Below are 23586 nucleotides of genomic sequence, written 5' to 3' on the forward strand. Positions count from 1 at the left end.
GCTGTGAATGCTGTAGATGATCTTTTAGCAAGACATCAGCAGAGCTCCTCGAAAAGCTATACGTCAGGTGTGAACGTGCCAGGTGGAACGGCATCACACATCAGTTTAACTTTGGTCAAAAAGATGCTTGTTGCACATCTGCTGTCAACTTCAGACTAAATCATATTGTGGCGGAGGTGTGGCTCAGCTGCAGGGGAGGTGTGGCGCAGTGAGCTCAAGGGGCGGTGCCAGCCAAGTGAGTGAACAGGTGGTGGTGATGGCACTGACAAGCTCTCTACTGCTTTTAGTGACGCTGGAGTGGAGAGGACAGGTCTTTCCTTCAGAAGGTGTGAGCAACGTGGAGAGAGAGCTGCCGTCAGAAGTGGCCACTTCACACATATTTGTTTTCCAGAGCAGTGAAGTGAGCCACAAATTATTATTGTTTTTGTCTTTTTTTTTACTTGAATTATATCTCTGCACTTGCTGCCTAAGTCTGCTTCCACTTTTAGTTTGTTTTTTAAACTTAATCTTTACACTGTCCCTTTGCTTTCTACATCATTTCCATCCTTTCATTTTCTGACTATCCCAACCCCAAAACTATCCCAGCAAAGTGTTGGGTGTGTTTCTATCAAACAGCCAGCAGGCCAGAGGCACTCATCCTTCAGCCTATAAGAGGTATTGGAATAGTTTTGAGATCTGTGTAATTGGATTAGACCAACCTTAGTCCCTTTTCTATTTCACCAGTCTCCTCTGTGAAATCATAACTCAGGAGCTTTGACAATGGTAGTTTTGCTGAGCAACAGCTGATGGGAATGTAGAATGATCTCTGCCTGTGGCTCGTGGCCTTGTCTTCCCTTACAGAGACTAAAAAGTCCCAGCAGAAGCCTGACTGACAGCTCGACTCTGCCTATCTTTGACAGCATACAGGATATTTTCCCGTTTCAGCTGGTTCTAAAGGGCCCCACTGATCTCAGGACTCTGTGGCAATGATATGGCGCATCACAGCGAGGGGCAATGGAAGGTATGAGAGCTAGCATCAGTCTGGGAGGTCTATCACACCTGTTTGGCTTTATACACATGACAGATTACATGAAGGGCTGTGTTCTCTTTGGCTGCTCTGGGTTAAAGGGCCTGTCAGACTGACACTTGCAGTATCAGTCAGGCGTGAGCCTGTTGCTCAGATAACACATGCACAAACATATAGGCAGACACAATGAAGATATTAAGCAGACAGACGTGCACATGCACACACTGGGGAGTTCAGATGCTACTGCAACATTTCAGTAAATGTGATCTCAGATAATCAAGCCAAAGTGAAAGTTTAAACAGTTACACAGTTACTCCAACCTGTAGCTCATCTTATTTGCATTTTTAGATGATACTAATTATAAATACTAGTTTGAATATGATCCAAATGTGTCTGATTCAGGGAAATAAAATGAATATGACAAGATCTGACAAATTAAAGGAAAAACCATAATAAAAATAAATAAATAAACGAATAAATGAATCCAGATTCATTTACACGGATGCTCTCCCTGGTACAAAGAGTTAACTTTGGATCATGTACTGGGTGGGGTATGAATAAAATGCAAAAGAGGCCCATATGATACTGATTTTATATCAAGATTGAAAGGGTAAAAAAATCTATGTCACATTGCAGAAGAGTTTCATTATTTGGGTTCTGATGGCTGAAGCTTCAACCTCAAAGAGTGCTCGGCTGGCCAGCGTGTCAATCGTACTCCCGACTTAATTGAAATCTCCATTTATAATCTATGAACACGGCTAGTGGAGAATTAGTGTAAATCGTGGTCCACATTTCACATTCGATGCGTGCGATACTCGTGAATTAGAATAACGGAAGATCGACTCTTCCTCAGGTGAATGAGAATGTCAGAGCGGGACGTGATCAGACGGCCAATAAGAAGAGTTCGTCAAAAATTACACCAAGAGGAATATTAAAGGAGGCTCGCAGTGCATACACCCCTCATTACAAAGACGAGTGCACATTTGAGAGTTCACTGGTGCAAATAAAAAGGCACTGTTCTACAGAAATGTGGAAAATAGTGATATGTCAAATGAGTCATCCTTCAACATATTCTTGACAAGTGGGTTGGTGCACGTGTGTATTTACTGAAACAACACTACAGGCTTGAACTGTTGACCGTCACGGTGAGAGAATCCAGCGCCACTGTTATACTGATAGGGTTATTTAGTTGGCACACTTCTGGCCCACTTGATCACTTATCAAGAATCAATGCAAGGTTGCTAAGAATTGATGACCTTTGTCCCTTGATGAAGCATTTGTATCCTAAAAGGGAGTGGTCTCGCCTGAGATTACGGTTTCACTGACTGCCGTGGATCTTGTGGTCACTAAATTTTTGGTGTTTCACTCCTGTAGAAATCCAGAGACTTGGAGAATTATTGTAAAGGTATTGAAGCTGGAGCGTGGAGCATGGAGACAAAACAGCCTAACACACTTTATTTTGGGGGTATTTTTATTTCGTATACTTGTTGTTTTAAAGCACCTTATAAATAAAGTTTATGCTTTTCTATTAAGGTGTCATTTGCCTTACTTTATTCTACAAATACAACATTAAGTAAATGTGCTTGTATCATCAGCTTATTATCGGAGAATTCATCTACCATATACAGCATGTTGAGTAAGTAAACTGCATGCTTACCCACAGAAAACTTTTCACAGTTTGTGCTCGGCATATAGACTAGATGACGCTACAGGTTATGTCACTAATTGGAAATAGCTAAATGGAAGTCTGTCAAGTGAAAACTGTTTTGATTTTCTCTGTAATGAAAAGTAAATTCTTGGAAATTATGCGGCTAGTACTCAGAAATTACCAGCGCATAAAATAAAGTGTTTCCAAAGTCTTCTAACATACATTAGTTTCATATGAGTACAAGTGAACAAGGACATCTTTTATATCTTCGAATGCGCATTAAGCAAAAAGTTGGAGCTCACATAAAACAGGAAAAAGTCCAAACACAAATACTTGTACCCCTCAAATAAAAAGTAACTGTCTAGATGTCAGGTTCAAGTCAAAAAGTCACTGAAATTAAAAAAAAAAAAAAACATCAGAGAGAGAAAACTCTTGTATCAAATTTCAACGTACCTCGTGCACAAAAAAAAAGACAGCTTTATATAAAAATGTCCACCGGCAACATGCGAGCCTTTCAGCTAGCTGAAGGTTTTTGCCACATTTTAATTTTGGCACAGACCGTAGAATCAGATCATTGTTTGAGGAGATGGCTGAAGCCAGAGGCAAGAGAGGGAGAGCAGACAGATACATTCAAAGGAGGAGATTAAGACAAGGGAAGGAAAAGAATAAACACGGAGAGGCTTTTGACAAAAAAGTAAGTCAGCTTATATCGCTTCCATTTTTAGAATGGGGTAGACTGAGTACAGTGCACTTTAAATAATACATATTTAAATACCTATTTTGACAGTAGCTGTATGAACGCAGGCATACATCACGCTACTAGACATTAAAGTTAAAAACCTGAAGACCAAAAACATTCCATCTGCCATAAATTTCAAGCATATATTCATCCAACGCTTTATTTTATACACTTCAAACGCCTGATTGCCAATTAACCTTACAGGCATGTGTCAATGGCCTGTGGGAGGAAACCCACACACGCATAGGGAGAACGTATAGACAGGAAAAGCGTCAGCTGAGCAGGAGATTCGAACCAGGAACCGTCTTTCTGTGAAATGACAGTGCTAAACACTGCATCACCATGTTACCCAAATATACCTGTACGAGTGTTAGCTCTCGCAGGTAAAGAAAGTAAGAATTAGAAAACAAAACAAATAAAAACTCAGTAGACTGATTTATTTTGCTTCACACCTTTACAACTATACAACCGGAGCACTTAAATGAATAAATGTGCTGCTAATTTAGGAATTTAGGCCGAATCAAGTCAATGCTGAGCAGTGAGAAAGGCTTCGCTCTCCCTTATATATCAGTAACCAGTGTTTAGAGTCAATGTGCATTTTCTCATTAGTAATATAAACATGAATTACAACGAAGCACCCGAAGCATTATTTAAATAGGTTGCAGGAGAATAATTTCTTCGTGCACACAAACACACACGTGCGCGCACACACGCACACATTTCCTCATTTTTTAAATGTGTGGCAGGGAATATTTGGAACTAAATAACCATTACAGGGGGTAGAAACAGGCTGGAATATAAAACGCTGTCAACGGCGCGCTGAGCGGAGTTTGAGACCTTCTTATCTACAGACTGCATTAAGACATGGCTTTCACTTTCCTCCCTGTATGAATAATAAGTCCACATGAATTTATTTGCCCTACAGTCTTGAATTTTCAGTTTTAGTGAAAATAATAATAATGAAGAAATCATAACCTGCCTAAATAAAACATATTAGCTTGTTGCATACTTTGTGTTAACATTTATGTTTTATGATGCCATAATCACTCCATTTCTTCTTTCCCTTTAATCATCCGACTCCCTTTTTTTCCCGTCCACCTGCTTTCTTCTTCCGATTATTTTTTATTTTTTTTTGCACACTCTTTCTCTCCCTTCCTACCCCTCCTGCTCCCTCTTTCCTTCCCTCTCGCTGGCTGCTCATTTTCAAATCTATGAATTTCTGAACATCATTTTCTTGATTTTTCCACGCCTCAGGGAGACATTCTCATTCCAGACCTTCTCTTTTTTCACCTCATTTCCTCCCTCCTGAGTCTGAATCTCCCAGACAGGATGTGAGGTGACAGCGTGGCCTGTGGAAGTTAGGGCGGGGGTGTGGGGCTTCAGTGTGTGTGTCCGTACATGTGCGTGCATGTGTGTGTGTTGAGGAAGGTGGAAGGGGTTAAGGTGGGGGGTATAGTCCAAAAAAAAAAAAAGATGAAGAGGGTTTTTGCCGTTCCAAATTCAATCCTGGACATGACCACAGGAGACCTACAGTTACGTTTTCTTCGCTTTAAGGATCCAAGCTGCAGAATTAACCGTGCCTTTGAGAAACTTTTGCTCCTTAGCATGAATGTGCCTCACTTCCCACAAGACCTCATGCTCTTAAAAGATATACACTTCTGCTCCTTCAGAGGACTTCATAAATATCACTGCTTTGGCCTTGAGTGACCATATTTGGGCAGAGACAGAGGGAAGGAAAGCAGACAGTCCCTCGGTCACCTCCATCTTTAAACGATGTGCCATATGGACTAAAGTCAAAGTATATCTTGTACATACCCACACACAGTGTGCTCCATCTAAGGCAAGGTTTGGAGAACTACAGTAAAGTGCAAAATTCTTGAGCCAACACTTGTTTCTTTATATTTTGCTGGGAAAATGGAAATAAGGTGCAGCAATTTATTGAAACGTGCAAGTATAACTAGAAATGCAACATATAAAGCAAAAACAGTGTTTGCACCACTCTACGTGTGATGAGCCTCAAAGTCAACATTTAGCTCCGACTACTTTTCAACACAGCCTGAACTCTTTTAGGCAGCTTTCTTGTAATTGCTTTAAGTGGTCTTCAGGGATTGCTCTCCGGGCTTTTCTGAAGGACATTTAAAGCTCTTCTTTGGTTTTTAGCTTTTTTTGTTCTGTTCTCTGTCAAGATGATCCCATACTGCTTCAATAATGTTGAGGTCTCAGCTCTGGGAAGGCCAATCCATGACTGATAGCGTTCCACTGTGTGCTTTTCTACACAGCTATCTTTTTACTGCACTGACAGTGTGTCTGGATCATTGTCACTGTCTATTGTAACTCTATCCTGACCTCTTTACATACTGATGACAATTTGAATAAAAATGTTCAAATATTGATTCATCATTTTAGATTAATACCTCTTTAATAATCATCTGCTTGATGTAATAAGATTATTTTATGTCTGTCAAACTATGTTAATGTTTGGCTTTTTTTTTTTATTGCAACAGGGTAACAAAGTACCTTCAGATACAATTTGCTAAGATGTCTGTTATTGGGTTCATGTGTGTTTTATGATTCACAGGCCAGTGTTAAGTGGCCCTATCAAACTAAAACCCTTCCTCAGAAAATAGTCATGTACAGGGACTGAACAGAAAGTGAGTGAAAAAGCAGCCAATGTGCAAAGAAAACCTTTGAATGACCTTCAGGGAACCTGAGGAACTATTGCTCAATAGTTCTATTGCATTTAATTAAGAGCGAGAAAGTCTGGCTCCTTTAAACCAAACAGGAACGAGCGGTGACGAGTTTTTCACAATTTTTCAACATATTTCTGCTCAGCAAAACAAAATACTAAACAGGAGACATTAGATTGGACTAATTCTGAAATGGTGGATTTTACAAACAGTCTTTTACTTTATCTCTGTCTATTTAAATTAAAAAAATTAACCGTCTCCACTTTCTCATTTATCTACTTGCCACTCATCTTCTTGGCGTTTATTCCCCAACCACCCCCTTCTCCTCTGGGTTAGAGGTTTCCCACTGGGAGAGTGAAACACATTTTTAACTAATCACAGCACTGCCTGAGCATAACAGTGGTAATAATTACATCCTAAAATGCGGGACATTGAAATGATAACCTTCTCACACACCATACAAACTATATTTCAGAATATACGCCTTCAACATTTAACAGAAAAATAAAACCCCTCAAAACTAATTTGAAAAACAAAGCATGAATACGGTTACCTCAGTTGTCGACAAAATATAATTAGCTCAAACTGTATTTTAACTGTAAAGAAAAACTATGCAGCTTTTTCCATCAAATTTAAAGAAAATCCGTTGTTTTGAAGTAAGTAGGAGGAAAGATTAACTGCAACATAAAAACAATGCATCATTTATAATGTGCAGGAAACTATTCAATTATGGATGATTGACCAATGTTTCTGTCAAGTATTTAGCATTTGTAGTCACAGCCAAAAAAAGACATCGTTATTGTAATGCGTGCCTAAAACTCCTTAGATCCATCACAGCTAACTCTGATTTACAAAAGCAGGAGATTCTTCAAGCAAGTCTTAATTAATTAAATTGAGCTTTCAGAGTGCTGGCACTGAAAAATATAACGGCAGCGGATGCATTTGTATGCACAGAAGGTTCACCTTTCAGAAGAATCTAAAACACTCACCATGTATGTGTGCAGTGGGGCATAGCATGTGTTTGTGCACAGGTGTTTTAATACATGTGGAGCATCATCCTCTTACCTCCAGGGCTTTTCTCTTGCTGTTGAGCAGCTTGGAGATGTCCCGTGCCACCCTCTCCACCAAATCCCTGGGGTTGTTTCGCTTGATTTCAAACTGGCTCTTCTTCTCGTTATAAATCTGCAAAAAGAAAACACGGGGAATCAAAGGTCGGGTTATTGGAGACATTTGTTTAATTAAGAGTATCACAGAGGAGCAGGTTGCCCTATTCACAATGTAGCACAGAGAATGGTAAACATTTACTATAGAGCAGGCAGTAAGGAACCTGCCATTATGCCAGTAAGCCTCGGCACTGTAGCAGAATTAAACACAGAACAGAGCCTTAATGGCAAAGCACTTAGCTAGCTGCATCTGGCAGTTAGGCTCAAATTAAATAAACACAAACTCCAGCGGATTCTCACCACTGGGTGAGCACCTTGTATTTCGACTGTGTTAACCCTTTAGGCCTCTAACTCTGAGACAAGCAGAGGTATTCACAACTTGCTGACCAAATATCTGCAGTTCAATCCATTGTGTTAGCTACAGATTAACTTTAATCAATCTAGATGCATAATTTATGATCACTAGAAGATTATGTGAAAAAGGGAATTGTACTTATACTAAATCAGCAATTAGCAATCAATCAATAACACTTAAAACAGCGACGGACATTGCAAAACACATAGAAAATCAGCTTCGGATGCCACCAGGGAATGGGATGTTTGATAAGGACGGATATCCCGAGGTAGAACTGTGCATACTTGGGCCGCTTAAAGGGACGGTGCTACAGAGATTAGTCTGCTCCCCTGGAAGAATTGTGAAGGCTGACTCAGCAGCCAGAGCTCTCTATAGGATCTGTAGACTACAACAGAGCACCACCCGAGGGATTACCACTTATCCTGCTGCCCTAAGACACCACAAGACCCATTTTCACTCCATAAAACCATTTTGTATAGTTCTTTTGAAGGAAGCCCAAAAAGAAGCCTGTTGTTGTTGTTGTTGAATATGTTAAAGCAATTAGAGTCACGTCAGCCTGAAATGCTGCATTTGCAGGGTGTTTAGCTGGCCTCACTGGTACTACTGACTTCCTCAATCAGTCAATCACATACTGAAAGCTAAGAATCGGTAATAATTTAGTTTATACTAAACTCTTCATAAATAAGGACATATCACTGTGCATGCAAATCAATTATAAAATGAAGGTGCATGTTAAGCTCCACAATACAGAAAAGGGGATCTGACGCAGCATGAACACAAGCTGTCATAACTAATTCAGGAGATGCTAAGATGTCTAAAATTAATTAGAAAATTTCCAAATCTTCTTAAAAACAGCAGTCAGCAGGGTGCAGCATTGGGCTCAAGTAGCTGCTTCTTAAATACTCATCATCTTGTTTTTAGAGATTGATTTTTTCCTGTTGTTTTTTCAGCAAGGCTTCAGACTGGTTTAAAATCAAAGGTGGCAGACCATAAAGTCAAGGTTAACGCAACCCCCACCAGATCATCTGATCTCAGTGATCTGTCAGCCCACATCAGCAGATGACTGAACTGAAGCCTTCCTATATTTCTACAGGGAGTGCAGAATTATTAGGCAAGTTGTATTTTTGAGGAATAATTTTATTATTGAACACCAACCATGTTCTCAATGAACCCAAAAAAACTCATTAATATCAAAGCTGAATGTTTTTGGAAGTAGTTTTTAGTTTGTTTTTAGTTTTAGCTATTTTAGGGGGATATCTGAGTGTGCAGGTGACTATTACTGTGCATAATTATTAGGCAACTTAACAAAAAACTAATATATACCCATTTCAATTATTTATTTTTACCAGTGAAACCAATATAACATCTCCACATTCACAAATATACATTTCTGACATTCAAAAACAAAACAAAAACAAATCAGCGACCAATATAGCCACCTTTCTTTGCAAGGACACTCAAAAGCCTGCCATCCATGGATTCTGTCAGTGTTTTGATCTGTTCACCATCAACATTGCGTGCAGCAGCAACCACAGCCTCCCAGACACTGTTCAGAGAGGTGTACTGTTTTCCCTCCTTGTAAATCTCACATTTGATGATGGACCACAGGTTCTCAATGGGGTTCAGATCAGGTGAACAAGGAGGCCATGTCATTAGTTTTTCTTCTTTTATACCCTTTCTTGCCAGCCACGCTGTGGAGTACTTGGACGCGTGTGATGGAGCATTGTCCTGCATGAAAATCATGTTTTTCTTGAAGGATGCAGACTTCTTCCTGTACCACTGCTTGAAGAAGGTGTCTTCCAGAAACTGGCAGTAGGACTGGGAGTTGAGCTTGACTCCATCCTCAACCCGAAAAGGCCCCACAAGCTCATCTTTGATGATACCAGCCCAAACCAGTACTCCACCTCCACCTTGCTGGCGTCTGAGTCGGACTGGAGCTCTCTGCCCTTTACCAATCCAGCCACGGGCCCATCCATCTGGCCCATCAAGACTCACTCTCATTTCATCAGTCCATAAAACCTTAGAAAAACCAGTCTTGAGATATTTCTTGGCCCAGTCTTGACGTTTCAGCTTGTGTGTCTTGTTCAGTGGTGGTCGTCTTTCAGCCTTTCTTACCTTGGCCATGTCTCTGAGTATTGCACACCTTGTGCTTTTGGGCACCCCAGTGATGTTGCAGCTCTGAAATATGGCCAAACTGGTGGCAAGTGGCATCTTGGCAGCTGCACGCTTGACTTTTCTCAGTTCATGGGCAGTTATTTTGCGCCTTGGTTTTTCCACACGCTTCTTGCGACCCTGTTGACTATTTTGAATGAAACGCTTGATTGTTCGATGATCACGCTTCAGAAGCTTTGCAATTTTGAGACTGCTGCATCCCTCTGCAAGATATCTCACTATTTTTGACTTTTCTGAGCCTGTCAAGTCCTTCTTTTGACCCATTTTGCCAAAGGAAAGGCCGTTGCCTAATAATTATGCACACCTGATATAGGGTGTTGATGTCATTAGACCACACCCCTTCTCATTACAGAGATGCACATCACCTAATATGCTTAATTGGTAGTAGGCTTTCGAGCCTATACAGCTTGGAGTAAGACAACATGCATGAAGAGGATGATGTGGACAAAATACTCATTTGCCTAATAATTCTGCACTCCCTGTATTTGACAAATCTCAAATAGGGTGTCCTATTTAAGCTGCCCACAGTTACCGAACATCTACAAACTGCTTCAAAACCCACCAACAGCCCCGCCCCTCTTTTCTATGCTGTGTCTGACAGGCTGTCCTTCGTGCCTCCTCTGTACTGAGTGGTTCCTGCTCTGGCTGCTGCTACTCTGCCTGCTTCCGGTTATGAAGGGCAGAGAGATATGCTCTTCCAGAACAGAGGCCTCTAAATTGCTTCTAATGGAAATACCAATTTTCTTTTGACTAAAGTGCTCCTAAATGAACAGTAGTACTTTTTTTTAATGCATATCTTTTGTACACCAGTCAACCGCAAATGCTGACTATTACAGACTTTCCAGGGGTCCAACCTGCTATTATTGCATTGCCCCTGTGTGGTTGTATACTTTAGAACTGAGAGAAATTTATTAAAATATTGGATCTAATCTAATCACCCAGTATCTGCTGATATCTGGAATAACAGATGCAAAAATTTATGCACATAAACAAAACTAATGTTTTTTGCTCAAAGGTTAAAACTGAACGTTTACAAACCAAACACATATTTATTCAAGACTTGATGAACTTCCGATTTCTTGCTTGAAATTAAAAAAAAAAATCCATTTCTGTTGGATTGATGTGTTGCTGTGGACAATTAGGAAAGGAAATCACAGCCATCCATTTGATCCGTCTCTGTCAAGCTGAAAGCTGGGCAAGCAGCCAGACGCAGTCTCCCTCCACTGGCCCACTGAACATGCAAGCCTGAGAAGCTAAAACCATGCCAGCCGAGCACTCTGTTGAGATTGCCTGATGTTTAAGTTGGCCGCCCTCTCAAGCACCAGGGATCTTGCTTAGTTTCAAACAACACAAAGTGAAATGTGAAGGTGAAATCTTCTTTTGGCACACCACAGAGTCACTCACTGTTCAAGATTATTGTGATACATTGCCCACAATAAAAGTTTGACCACGATACAGCAATTTCGTGATACTAAAAATACTGCAAAATAGCTATACGTAACACGTCACCATATCTAAACCTGGAGGAGAAAAACCTCCCTATCCGGGTCTCTGTCACAGGTGCAGCAGTGTGATGCTAAATTTATGGTCTATTGGTTGTGTCTGATTTGAAGGTATTTTGCCACAGAGAGACAACAGGGAGGGGTTTTCACCCTATGCAAATATTCTTGTGTGCAGTCCTCCAGAAACACAACAGCCCACACATTTGACCTACAAACAGCGTCTTCAAACATGGGTGACACTGTGCATTGGTCAAATGCTGATTGGTTGAAAGGTGAGCCAGAACAAAGAAAGGAGCAGTCTTCAGAGTGAAGCCTGAAAACACATAATGTGGCGAACCAGCTGTGGAAGTGACAGAAACCAGAACACGAGGGTTCATCAGTGTTGTCAGGGATTACATGATGAAGGTATTATGTGTTGTAATCGCATGATTCATATAATTTGCAGCTGCAGTCTGTTTGACCTCTTGGAGCTACCGTACTCTTCTCTACATCGGCAAGGACCAAGAACAGAACGAGCAAGAGTGTCCCACAGATGGGTTGTTTGTGACACTGCCCCCTGGTGACAGTAAACAGCTACAACATGTAGACAACAGTCATTAGCAGAGATGCTTAGACATCACTTTTCTCCCCAGTCACCTCTTCCAGCTCTTCGGAGGGACACCGAGTAGCTTCCAAGCCAGCAGAGAGTCTTAATCTTTCCAGCGTGTCCAGGGTTTGCCCTGGGTTGGACATGCCAGAAACACCTCACTTGGGAGGCATCCTCAAAACACCTCCGCTGGCTCCTTTCAATATCGAGGAATACCGAGCTCCACAGCCCAGAGACCATTTGGAGGAAACTCATTTGGTGACATAAATAAAATGTCAATTCAATTAGTTGTTTAAGTTGTCTGCCATTTTATCCTTATGAGTTTTTCTTCTTCTCTGGTTAACTTATATTGACGATCCCCTCATTCGTTTGATAAGGACCACAAGAAAGAGTCATGAATTTGTGAGTCTGGTGAGTTAAGCTGCCGTGGGAATCTTTTTTGAAGAACTTGTTAAGAAATAACTGCATCGGGCACCAGATTTTGATACCATATTGAAAAAGGAAGCTTGGAAAATATCGCCAAACCATTATTTTGTCCCACTCTGAATTCACACACACAGATAAATTACTCATTACCCCTGCTTCAGACCTTTTTTTTCTCCAAGGTGCAAGAAGCCGTTAATGGAATCTTATTAAACCATAAAACAAAAGCGAATTTTTTCCGCTCCATTGACAGACTACAAACCCCTGACTCTTTTAAGTGATGCATTTTTCTAGTCAATTTTAAAACCATGTCAAATTTGGTTTTAAATCAATATTCATTCCCTTAATGTGCGGTAGTACTTTCTGGGTCCGCCTCACCCTGGAAGATTCATGGCAGTCTTGGGGACATTACAAACAGGACTTTCTCTGTCCTGATCCTTGAAACAAAACACAAAGAGAGAGATCGATAAAAATTCATAATGCTTAATGTACAAATTCCAAATCACTTTATCCGCCACGACTTATAGTGAGGTCAGTGTTTTTATCGTTCCTCGTTTGCGAATCCTCTTTATCAAAATATAGCTTTGGGGAGGATTTTTACAGGAAAGAGACACTGCTCTAATGCAACTGCCATCATTTAGGGAATTAAAAATCATTCAAATGGACTGCATAATTGTGCAGCGTCTGCTGCTATACTGCTATACTCATCAAACAGACATGTCGGAAAATGCACTCCTTAATTACCTCCTCAAAGCGCAGAGTCGGCTAACCATTAAGAAATTAAGTCAACTATTGTCATTGGTCCAAAATATATGAAAATTGGCTTGTGCAGCAAACATTAGGTTGGTACGTGCAGGTCTAAAATAAAAGCAGAACACCTACTAAAATCTCAAACTACTTGGATTCTGTTGCCCATAATACACGCCGCTGTTTGCCAAGGAAAAACACCTCACAGGGTTACTGTGTGCTGCACCGCATATTACCATGATCTCTCTTTGTGGTGAAATTTGATCTACTTCACTAAACATTCCCCATAGCGCTGCTGTCTAAATGCATAATAAATTCTATTTTAATAATTAATTATATGTTAAATACATTGAAATTATAAGTTTTTTCCAGCTATTCAAGTTTGTCTGGTTAATGGTAATTATCATTTCATCCATTTGCCCCTTCAAGACCATATTTACATAAGTCTACAGATTAGATGTCAGTTAAATATACCTGTGCTGGCAAGTGCTCTTTCAGTTTAAATGAGCATGACACCGCTGCACTGTATCCACCTACACATCATGTCTCCTTCTCCGGTGACCTATGCCTATTTTTTTTAATCGTGCCCTGCTGTCACATAAGCCCTGCTGGTATCAGTTTCTCTCTACTTTTTTATTATGTTTACCTGATGAAAGGCAAACTTATCTCCATCATCGCTGTACATACACTCATAAAAAACCACAACAAATAAAGGCCGATAGTACTGTAGGGTACTCATCTATCCGACAGGTTGGCCATTACAATCTCCTTCAACAAGCAGATGAGGTTTCTGTTTACTCCGGGAGAGGATTGAGCAGCGCTGTCAGCTAGACTAAGCTCTGGCCGGCCAATGAGAATTGTGCTGGAGGAGTATTGGGTGTAGACTGACAGTGCATGGTAATGCTGGCATGAAGGGCCTGAGGAGCTTTAAATACCCTTTACCTAGAGGTTGGAGATGAGTGACCATCATCGCTGAAGGGCCATAAGTACATCAGCCTGTGTGAAATTATATTTGAGGGCTTTAGAGCTTGACTCGCTCAGGTAATGGGGCAGCTACCGGAGGAAAAAAAACACACAAACGCAGTCGCTGGCAACTCTTCTGAAAATCATATGCAGTGTTTCAGCTGAGGCAAACCACTTCAGGCACTCTGGGCTTGTAAAAATAAATAACAGCAGAAATATTAGAGGTCTGTTCACTTACTGATGTGCTGTGCATCTATAATCCAACTATAGCTATGAAATCCAACTAAGCCTACCAATATGAGTAGTGAATTTAACTGTACTTGATGCACATAATTGGATTTTTGAATATGTTTTGTCTAGTTTCATATAAAATAAATACAAAATAAGTACTTTATTCAGATATAATCAAGAATACTGAATTCAATACTGAATACTGATGCTGGTCAACACTCTCCACTTCAAATACTGCAGTAAAGCCTGTCCATGTTTTCATCTATTTCTATTTTTACACAGTAGCTCTTGCAGTACTTAGACCACTAAATACTAAAGCTAAACTAAAACTAAAAGTCCCCCCTGGAGCTCCAGTTTGGCATATTTACATATATCATGTGGAGAATCCCTTCCCTTCCATTGCAATCAGGATTAATGTGCATAAAAATACAGATTGTTATATAAACTGATTTAAATGGGACAATAATGTGAACATTTGGAAAATATAAGAACAAACTAAGAATCCTTCAGTGCGAATGGAAAGGTGAGCGCTGCATAGCTGCGTAAGGCTGACTCATTGTTTTCGTGGTCACTGTAGTCAGTCTTTTAAGGAAGTAGAATTTTGGTTCAGATGACACTATATCTGAATGGATGCTTACCTGGCTGCATTGTCAACTGCCCATAATAAAATACACTTTGCCATGTTACATCATCTGCAGTAATACTGGTATAAATTCTTACGTGATCTAAAACTGTCATATCCCAATATCATTGGTGTAGTTTATGGTCCCTCATCCTTGTCTGGAGCCTGTTTGAGAGCAAGAGACACGTGTCACCTCCCGTGATGACTTAGTATCTAAAAAGGGAGCTCCTTCAACTTCTAAACAACTACAGTGCTATGCAAAATATACAAGAAAACTGTTCCCGCTAAAGGTGGAAACGGCAAACTTGTTTCACCACTGGAGACAAAAGCACACCTTTGAGCACAACCTGACTATGAAGTAGGAGATATGAACAGCTGGTGATGTAAAGTAAACAAAAGACTCCACCGAGCATCGCTGGAGCACTCACTAGTTGCACTCCATTTGACAGAAACAGCATCAGTGGATAGAAATTACTGATGTGCTTACACGGTGAAAAAGCAGCTGCTTACAGTTCCAAAATATTTTTCAGTTTTACTATTTGACAATATTGTGCAGCTTACGATGAGATCTAAGGTTAAGTTACTTTAACTACTGTTATATTAAAGTATTAAGCAGTTATTTTATATTTTTACTTAATGTTTCCAGAGAAAACACTACTTAGTATACTACTTACATCTGACTTACACTGTGTCACAATAGATTTATTAGAGGAATCCACATTTTTACCTTCTGCAGGACCAAAGCAATTTTTGTGTAAATCAACCCCAGGGGTTTCCAATTCAAGTGATGTTGAATCCCAGGGCTAAAACCCAGGGCTGGTGATGTGGAGTAGGACTCTTTCAATCCAATATATTGTAGAGTACAACTCAAGTAAAAAAAAAAGAAGCTCAAGTAAAGGGTAAGGGTTAAATTGAATTCAGGAAGAGTACTTAAACTTATTTATTTCCCCCCACTATATAGGGCAGCTTCTGCAGTTCACATCACCACAATATAAAGGCAACAAATACAAATCATTTTATGCATTTATAGACACGAAAGTAGGCCGATGATTGATGTCGTCCCCCCCCACTGAAAGATTAGAGGCATGGTTAAGTCCCATTTATAATACACAGACATGACAGCTCTGAGCAGCATTTTACAGTATAAAAATTACAATCAAAACAGACAAGATGTGGATGTGACTGTTAAGCGGTGCCCGTCCTTTTTTTGTAAAGAGGAATGATAATTCACGTACTGGAAAATGTGGAGCAAATTAGCAGCGTTAATCAGTTATGCTGTTGGCTGGAATCTGTGACGCTTAGACAGCTTTCTGTGCAGGCCTGTCATTCTCACAGGAAAAGAGGAGAGGTGGCTCTCCAGAGCGCCTCTGACGGCCAGTCAAACCTTCTGCCGCTAACGCTCACACAGGATACGACAGTATCTCTGCCAATCGCCACCAATATGCTTTCACTGGCAGTCGGGACATTCAAGTTCTGAAAAATTGCACACACAGCGAGAGATACAAATGTGCTTGTCTGCAAACTCACACCCTCTGTGCAGCGTCGCACATACTCACATTCTCATCATTAGCCCTGATGACTGGTTTCAATGTGCCAAGCCCTAAGTGTCACTGTAAACACGCAGATGGAAAGACAGAGGGTGACAAGACTTCAAAAAAAAAAAAGACTGTTAAAAAGTGGTATGCAGATTCAGCTGGCTTCAAATTTTCATCAAAGCAGTCCACCGCTCTGCAAGTCAATTTCCATACTATTTTTTTTTTAAATTGTTAATGCTGCATAACATTTCAGTACCGACTCATGTTATCACACAAACCTTGAATATTTCAAAATGTTCCTCCTGTCATCAACAGAGCAGAGGAAAGGCAAAACAGTGAAAATGATAAAAAAATGAAAACCATTTCTCTCTGCCTCTGACACTTTTTATAAAGACTTGTTTGTTGACTTTTTTTTTTTGCTATGTTTGCCGGTAGCACTGATGTTCCTCAGCAGTGCTGATGTTATTGTGCCTTCGCCTGTGTCTAAAGGAGAGGACTGCTTATCTCTCTGTGAAGTCAGCCACAATAGGCCACGTCTGGCTGCGGCGACGCAGAAGTTGACAGAGACTGATGCCACATCATTAAGGAATATTAGTGGGTTCTGTCGAGCAGACCGGGCTTCCAGAGGCCCCAGGAAGAGTTCAATAAGAAAGAACACATAGGGAGCAGCGGGCCCTCAGAGGAGCTCGATAAGACACAACACACCAGAAAGCTCTTACAGTTCAATAGGACTCTGAAAGTCCAGTCAGATGCAGAAAAAAGCAGACTCTAACTGCTACTGTTAAGTTAGTAACACAAGGAGGTTTTCTATCCCTTTGAGACAGAGGAGGAAAAGAAATGGACAACACGCACCCAATTAATCTGTCGCCTGCTTTGATGACATATACTTTACTCCTATGTCCCTCTTTGCTCCTGTATACCAGGGCAGGCACCGCATCACGCAAACAGATTAGAATGTAGCACACCAAGAAGATGGTTCATACATCTGTATGAGCCAAAAACAATACTGAAGCTTTATGTTTTGCTGTTGAATTTTCTTTGAATTTCTGCACTTTTCATTCAGTGAATGCACATGGACGGCCAGATCACAGCTGAGCAGCCATGACCAAACATGGCAGGTCTGTCAGCTTTTGAATTTCTGCACATAAAGCAGCATAAGGCTGAGAGAAACATTTTTTTGGTGTAGGGCCGTGCTGATGGATGATGACCTTGGAGACCAGAGATCTGAGTGATTGTCAATAGCTTGAGAATCAAGGCGATTTTAGCTCGCTTTCAGAATAATCCATCAAATCAATATCAGCATTAACAATTCATGTTCGGTTAAATATGCCTCGCTATTGTGTAACGTAAGCATCTTTGCATAAAACTGACACACAAGTTTAGGTCGCACCTTTGCCCCATTTGAAATCAAGGTGCGTGCCTGCTAATTTGATTTTAAATTTGTGCTTAAGGTAACTGTGTTTGCAGGGATACTACTTTATGTCCCCCTTAACAACTTTTCATGTCAGCAAAAGACTCACAGCCTATGTGTGGAGGAGTACCACTCTGTACCTGTGTGGGCACAGTGGAGGAGAGACAGACACCTACTCACATACATCAACATTACATGTCCTCAGGACTATGGACTGGTGTTTTTTTACTCATTCGAGTACCTTACACTACATCCACAGCTACCTTCTTCACACATGTTGATCATATGTTTCTTTTATGCACTCAGGCTTAAAAAAAACACTAAAGTCATCTCCTCTGTGGCCAAATGATAAGTAGCACTTATATAGCAGCATTCGACTCCATTTTGAGCGCTCAAATCAGTTTCTACAACAAGTCTCATCCCCCAGTCACACACACATTAATCGCTGCTTTTCACACACACTCACACACTAATAGGTGCCCTGGGAGCAACACGAGGTTCAGTATCATGCCCAAGATCTACTGATCCACCTGTAGACAACCTGCTCTACCACCTGACCCCCAGCCATTCCCAAAATTAAAGCTTATTTAAGGTGGCCTTATGGCCTAAAAATAACAACATCCTCTGGATTAAAAAATATAGGGACTATCCAGTGCAGTTAAATTGCAGTTCCTACGGTGCCTGTACGTGGCATGGCTAAACTGCAAATCTGTAAAGACTCCATTAATACTAAATGCTAAGATGCCATTCACTCCATGCTTTACAGGAGAGGCTTTGCTGACCCATCATAATAATGTCCAACCACACTGCAGACTACAACATGCATCTGTAGTCAGAGTCAGCACACTGAGCTGGCCCCTCTAACATCTACAGCATACAAGAAAAAAGGAACTAAGCAAGAATTGAAAAATATTCCACTTTTCAAAACTACAGCAACCAGCTCTGTGAACGGTTGTGTATTGTTTTTTTTAAAAAGAGGTAAACACCCCCCCACCCAAATCTGTTTAAAATGTCAGTGTCTTTACCAACAATTACGTCGTAGAGAAGTTTCTCAAAGCAGTGGTGGGGGCATGCATATGAATGTTTGGTTAATGTCATTCCCCAAATTTAAGTGTACTTGTTTCATTTCAGCTTAGTGAAAGTGTCTGTGTACTGCATTTTGATGTCATTTATGGTCGCACAAGTTCCCCTCCCCTCGCTTTAGATGTGTGTTGGGGAGGGCGGAGCTGAGCAGACGCCACAAAATCTAATAGCTCTCCGACTTCAATCAAACTCAATTTTCACTTTTATAGAAGGCAAAATCACGGAAGCTGCATAAACTGCTCCTCTGGCTATCCTTGTCAGTGCTGGGAAGGCTGTGTGTGTGTGTGTGTGTGTGTGTGTGTGTGTGTGTGTGTGTGTGTGTGTGTGTGTGTGTGTGTGTGTGTGTGTGTGTGTGTGTGTCCTCCTGCGTAAACTGAAAATTGAAAACGAGCCCACATTTTTGTTTCAAAACTAGAATATAATTTTGTCATTTATTTGTTGTCTTTATACTTTTTTCATTAAAACATTGAAGGCAATAATTTGCAAATCATTGCTTCCTGTTTTTATTTACTCTTTACGCATCGTGCCAATTTGGTCGTGAGCGGGTTTGCGGGGCTTGTTTAAAAGCGGCTTTAGAAATGTTGGCGAAAAAACAGCTGCTCTACACATGAAATGCTTTCAAAGAATATTAAAATAGTGACAGAGGTGCAAATGAGCCTGGGTCAGCCACAAAGTGTCACAGCCAGATATTGTTGGGCATTGAGTAGAGGCGGGGGGGGAAAGAAAGAAAAATAAACATCTGAGTACAGCCTCAGAGGCAATCCAGGGTGCCTGTCCCAACACAAAGTAAATCAGAGCAGACTCCATCCGGGCACCCATCATGTGAGAGTAAGGCTGGGCTAAATATTTACATAAACCCCATGGGGAGAGTTTGAAACCGGAGCAAGAAAGAAACAGAAGGATGAAATCCGGCAGAGGGGGATTGGGGGTAAGGGTGTGTTGGCTTCTGTAACATTATCAGAGGGATTGTCATCCAGTGATACAAACAGGTTTAAACAAAGGGAAACAACATTTGCATACACACAACCAAAGCCACACACACGTGAACAAACAGCCCACAGAGACAGGACTTTGCATACGCTTAGCCTCGCTTAATCTCCGTGCTGACATAGCCTATTCACCTGCAGGTACGGTCTCATACAAATCTCATCAGACTATTTAAATTCGCCATCTTTCCCCACATTTTAGTTGGACGTGCAGTGATAGTGATCGAACAGAGCTTACTCGTGTCACATTTTACAAGATACGGAGGTCCCCAAAGTGTTTGCACTTGTAGTGATGTAAAAATCTGGGTCATAATTTACTCAACATTATAGCTCAACCATCCCGGAATAAAACACCCTTTACAAGAAGTGTCGCACAACTTAACTAATTCAAAAAAAGAGAAAAAAGAAGATTTTAAAAATGACTCTTTTAAAAAACAATGCATGCCAATACTGCATGTGGGGATGTGAGGGGACGTTCGCTATGCTGAACCGCAAATCTGACCAACTGGACAGATGGAGCCCACAGCAATCTTTTAACTGCCAGGTTTAGTATGAATTCATTAATTAGCCCTGTCAACACAACCAAAGGGTCATGCAGAAGTGGTGTGTGATCCCAGAATTGTTCGCTGAAAACCAGCCAGCCGGTTAGCAAATATCGGACTGAGGGATTCATAGTAAGTGACTTGTTGGAGCGGGGAAGGACGAAGGTAAATGTGGGGCAGCCTCACCCCTGCTCCTCTCCTCCCTTCCATCCTGCCTCAGTCAGGGTATTTGTCTTTTAGACAGAGATAAACTGCAGCCTTTTTATTAACTTGCTGATGGTAGGGAATTGTTTTTTCCATCCACTAGCTTTTCTCAAATAGACAGCAGCAAAAATATCCTCCCTATAATTCTTCCATCGCCCATTTCTCTTATTTTCTTGACTTCCTCAGCCCCCTCCCCATCAACACCCCCTATTCAATAGTTTATGCGGCACTAAAACTGCCTGCATATTGTCACAGTAATGTCTCTGTCAGGGCCTGCTGTATATCACACATACAATCATCCAAATTTCATCTCCCATCCCATCGCATTAACTCACAGCAGCAGCAAAGTAACATGTGATCAGTGTCAGCCTGTGCGAGAGCATGTGTGAGCATGTACCTTATTGGGTGGCATACGTGCTTCATTTTGTGTGTGACTCTAGATGTTGCGGTATATATATGTTGGTTTAATTAGCGTTTGAGTGGCTGTGTTTTCACTGTGTGTGTGTTTGAATGGCCACGGCGGTCCTCTTGATGAGGAGACAGAGCCCCAGGGGGCTTCTCTTTCTGTATTGTCTCCTCCACTTCCTCCTCATTTGACTAATTACTGCGCAACTTCCACGCCACTGATGAAGCCTGGCAGCTGTCCATCAGTCTGTTAGGTTGACTTGTTTTAAACCATTGATACGAAGGGTTAGCAGGAAAATGTACTTTGACAGGAACTAGACTTCTCTCAGCATGACTTTCAGCACATCCACAAATACTATAGCAAAGATAGCAGCTTTGGTTCATTATGTTTTTAAATAATCAATGTCCAATTGCATTATTTTTGGTGTGCAGTTCACTGCTCATGCTAATGTTCTTAGGTAATCTGTGACACAAAATATAGGCACTGCTGCTTTTACACGCAATCTGTCTGTTTCTGTCCGTTAGCTCATATCTATACAGCATCTGTTACACCGAAGCCTAATCTGTCCTACGCTGTATAAACTGCTCCTCCGGTCTCTGACCATCTCTGCCAAGCTTTAGTGTTAGATTTTAACCTGGAGTGACTATCCGTTTCCACCGCGCTGGACTATACGTATTAAAAAAATACTACCTTCCTGGCAGCGTTACTGCTTTTGTCAGCTCTTTAAATAAGACGAGTTAACCTAAATCTCCCCTGTTAAGTTCTCCCTTGTAAAACATGAGTAAATATGAGATGAATAATGAGCTAAGAGTAAGCAACTTGCACAGCCAGAAACAGCCAAGCATGGATCAGCTATAATTTGGAGATAAGGCTTCATAGAGGTATTAGAGCAGCAGAGGTCAATGAGGAGCTATTATATAATTCAAATGGCTTAAAAGATGCACAGCAGTGGAATTCAGTACTCGTTATCATAAAATACAGATGATATGTCACACAGAGTAACCTTGCAAAAGAAAAAAAAATCTGCATCTTAGTAATGTTTATTACTGAGTAGGGCTGGGCGATATATCGAGTTTTTTTAAAATATCGATATATTTTCATACGAGATATAAGATGTGACAATATCGTTTATATCGATATAGTCTATGTTACGTTGTGGAGCCGCAGGTTTGCCTCTCTTTCGTCCACTTTTGTCTCTACGAAACGTTACTCGGCCTCGCCTCTCCTTCACTGAACACAACTCCGCCTCCCCCATAGCTTCACCTGCAGGCAATGACAAGATGAAAGCGGAAAATCTCCGTTAGCGAGTTACCGCGGATCGCCCCGTGCTGGGGCTGGACGGCGTCAACGTGTTAGCGAGCTAACCGCGCTAACGACATGCAGCCCGAAGGGGCTGCACGGCCTAAAATCCTTTCATTTTCTCAAAACTCGACAGTGCGCCTTATGTATGAATTCTGGTTGTGCTTACTGACCGCGAACCGATTTTATGTGGTACACAGCGCTCAGCAATCTGTCAAAAAATGTTTTAATATGACTTTGCTAAGCTACGGAGCTGCACCGCTTGATGGAGCCGCCTCGCGGAGTGATACGTACTGTGCTTCATCGTAATATTACCGTACTGTGTGTGTATAAGGACCACAAATGGCACCTGTTCAGAGACGTGGTGCAGCTGTGAAATCTGTCTCTTTGTTATTATGCTCAGCGTCTATTAGTTTACATTTTGACTGCACAATTGTGAGCTTTTTGTTATGCACAAAAACAACATTGTTTTCTTTTATTTATGGACCACGATTATTTAATAAATGCTGATAATTTATTTATGAGTAATTTCTTCATGTACATCTACGCTGTATGTAAAGAAAATGCCCGTGTGACATCTGGGACACAGTGTGACTAAGAACTCTCTTTTTGTTCTTAACTTATGGCTTTTTTAAAAAAAATATTGAGATATATATCTTATATCGCCATGCAGCTAAAAAATATCGAGATATGAATTTTGGGTCATATCGCCCAGCCCTATTACTGAGTCATTTTTTTTATTATGATTTTAGTCTGATTTCAAAATAAATGTTCATTTTTAAGAGCTTTTGGGAATAGTTGCAAGGATGCAGGGTTCTCTTTTAGCTTTCAGCAGCTGATGTCTCAGCTGACACATGCATATGCATCTTATGGGGAACTAGAGGTTGCAGCTTTTAAATTGCTACAGTTAATGTACATCTGCAAGCTGCTTTGCAACTCTCCTCTTACACCTGAATTACATTTATGAACCTTTTTTCAAATCAACTTGATTACAACCCAAAACGCATTAGCATGTGGAGCAATTTAGGGTTCTCCGTTTTCCTCGAGAACGCTGAAAGATGTAGGCGGGAACAGTAAGGAAATTGCACCAGCAGCCTTACAATTAACAGGCGACCCAGTTAACCACCTGAAATACATCTGCCTAATCCTAGCAGCAATCTGGCACATTTCATCTTGCATTTCATCTTGTTTTAAAGCTTTTACCACGAACAAATGGAATTATCCCATCCATCTGTTGTTGTGCTCTGAGAAAAATATATTTTTGGCAAAATCTGAG

At 40.9% G+C, this 23586-nt stretch overlaps 1 protein-coding gene across 5 annotated transcripts in view; it reads right to left on the bottom strand.

Moving 5' to 3' along the window:
• The window catches only part of cacna2d2a (calcium channel, voltage-dependent, alpha 2/delta subunit 2a), a 182875-nt gene that overhangs the window by 117358 nt on the left and 41931 nt on the right, over window positions 1-23586 (bottom strand). For all 5 annotated transcript variants that reach the window (XM_026167545.1, XM_026167551.1, XM_026167547.1 and 2 more), the window contains one exon: window positions 7146-7262. In XM_026167545.1, coding sequence (XP_026023330.1) covers window positions 7146-7262 — 117 coding nt within the window. The remainder of the gene's footprint in view (window positions 1-7145; window positions 7263-23586) is intronic.

Source organism: Astatotilapia calliptera, chromosome 5, assembly GCF_900246225.1.
Source record: "Astatotilapia calliptera chromosome 5, fAstCal1.2, whole genome shotgun sequence".
Classification (NCBI taxonomy): domain Eukaryota; kingdom Metazoa; phylum Chordata; class Actinopteri; order Cichliformes; family Cichlidae; genus Astatotilapia; species Astatotilapia calliptera.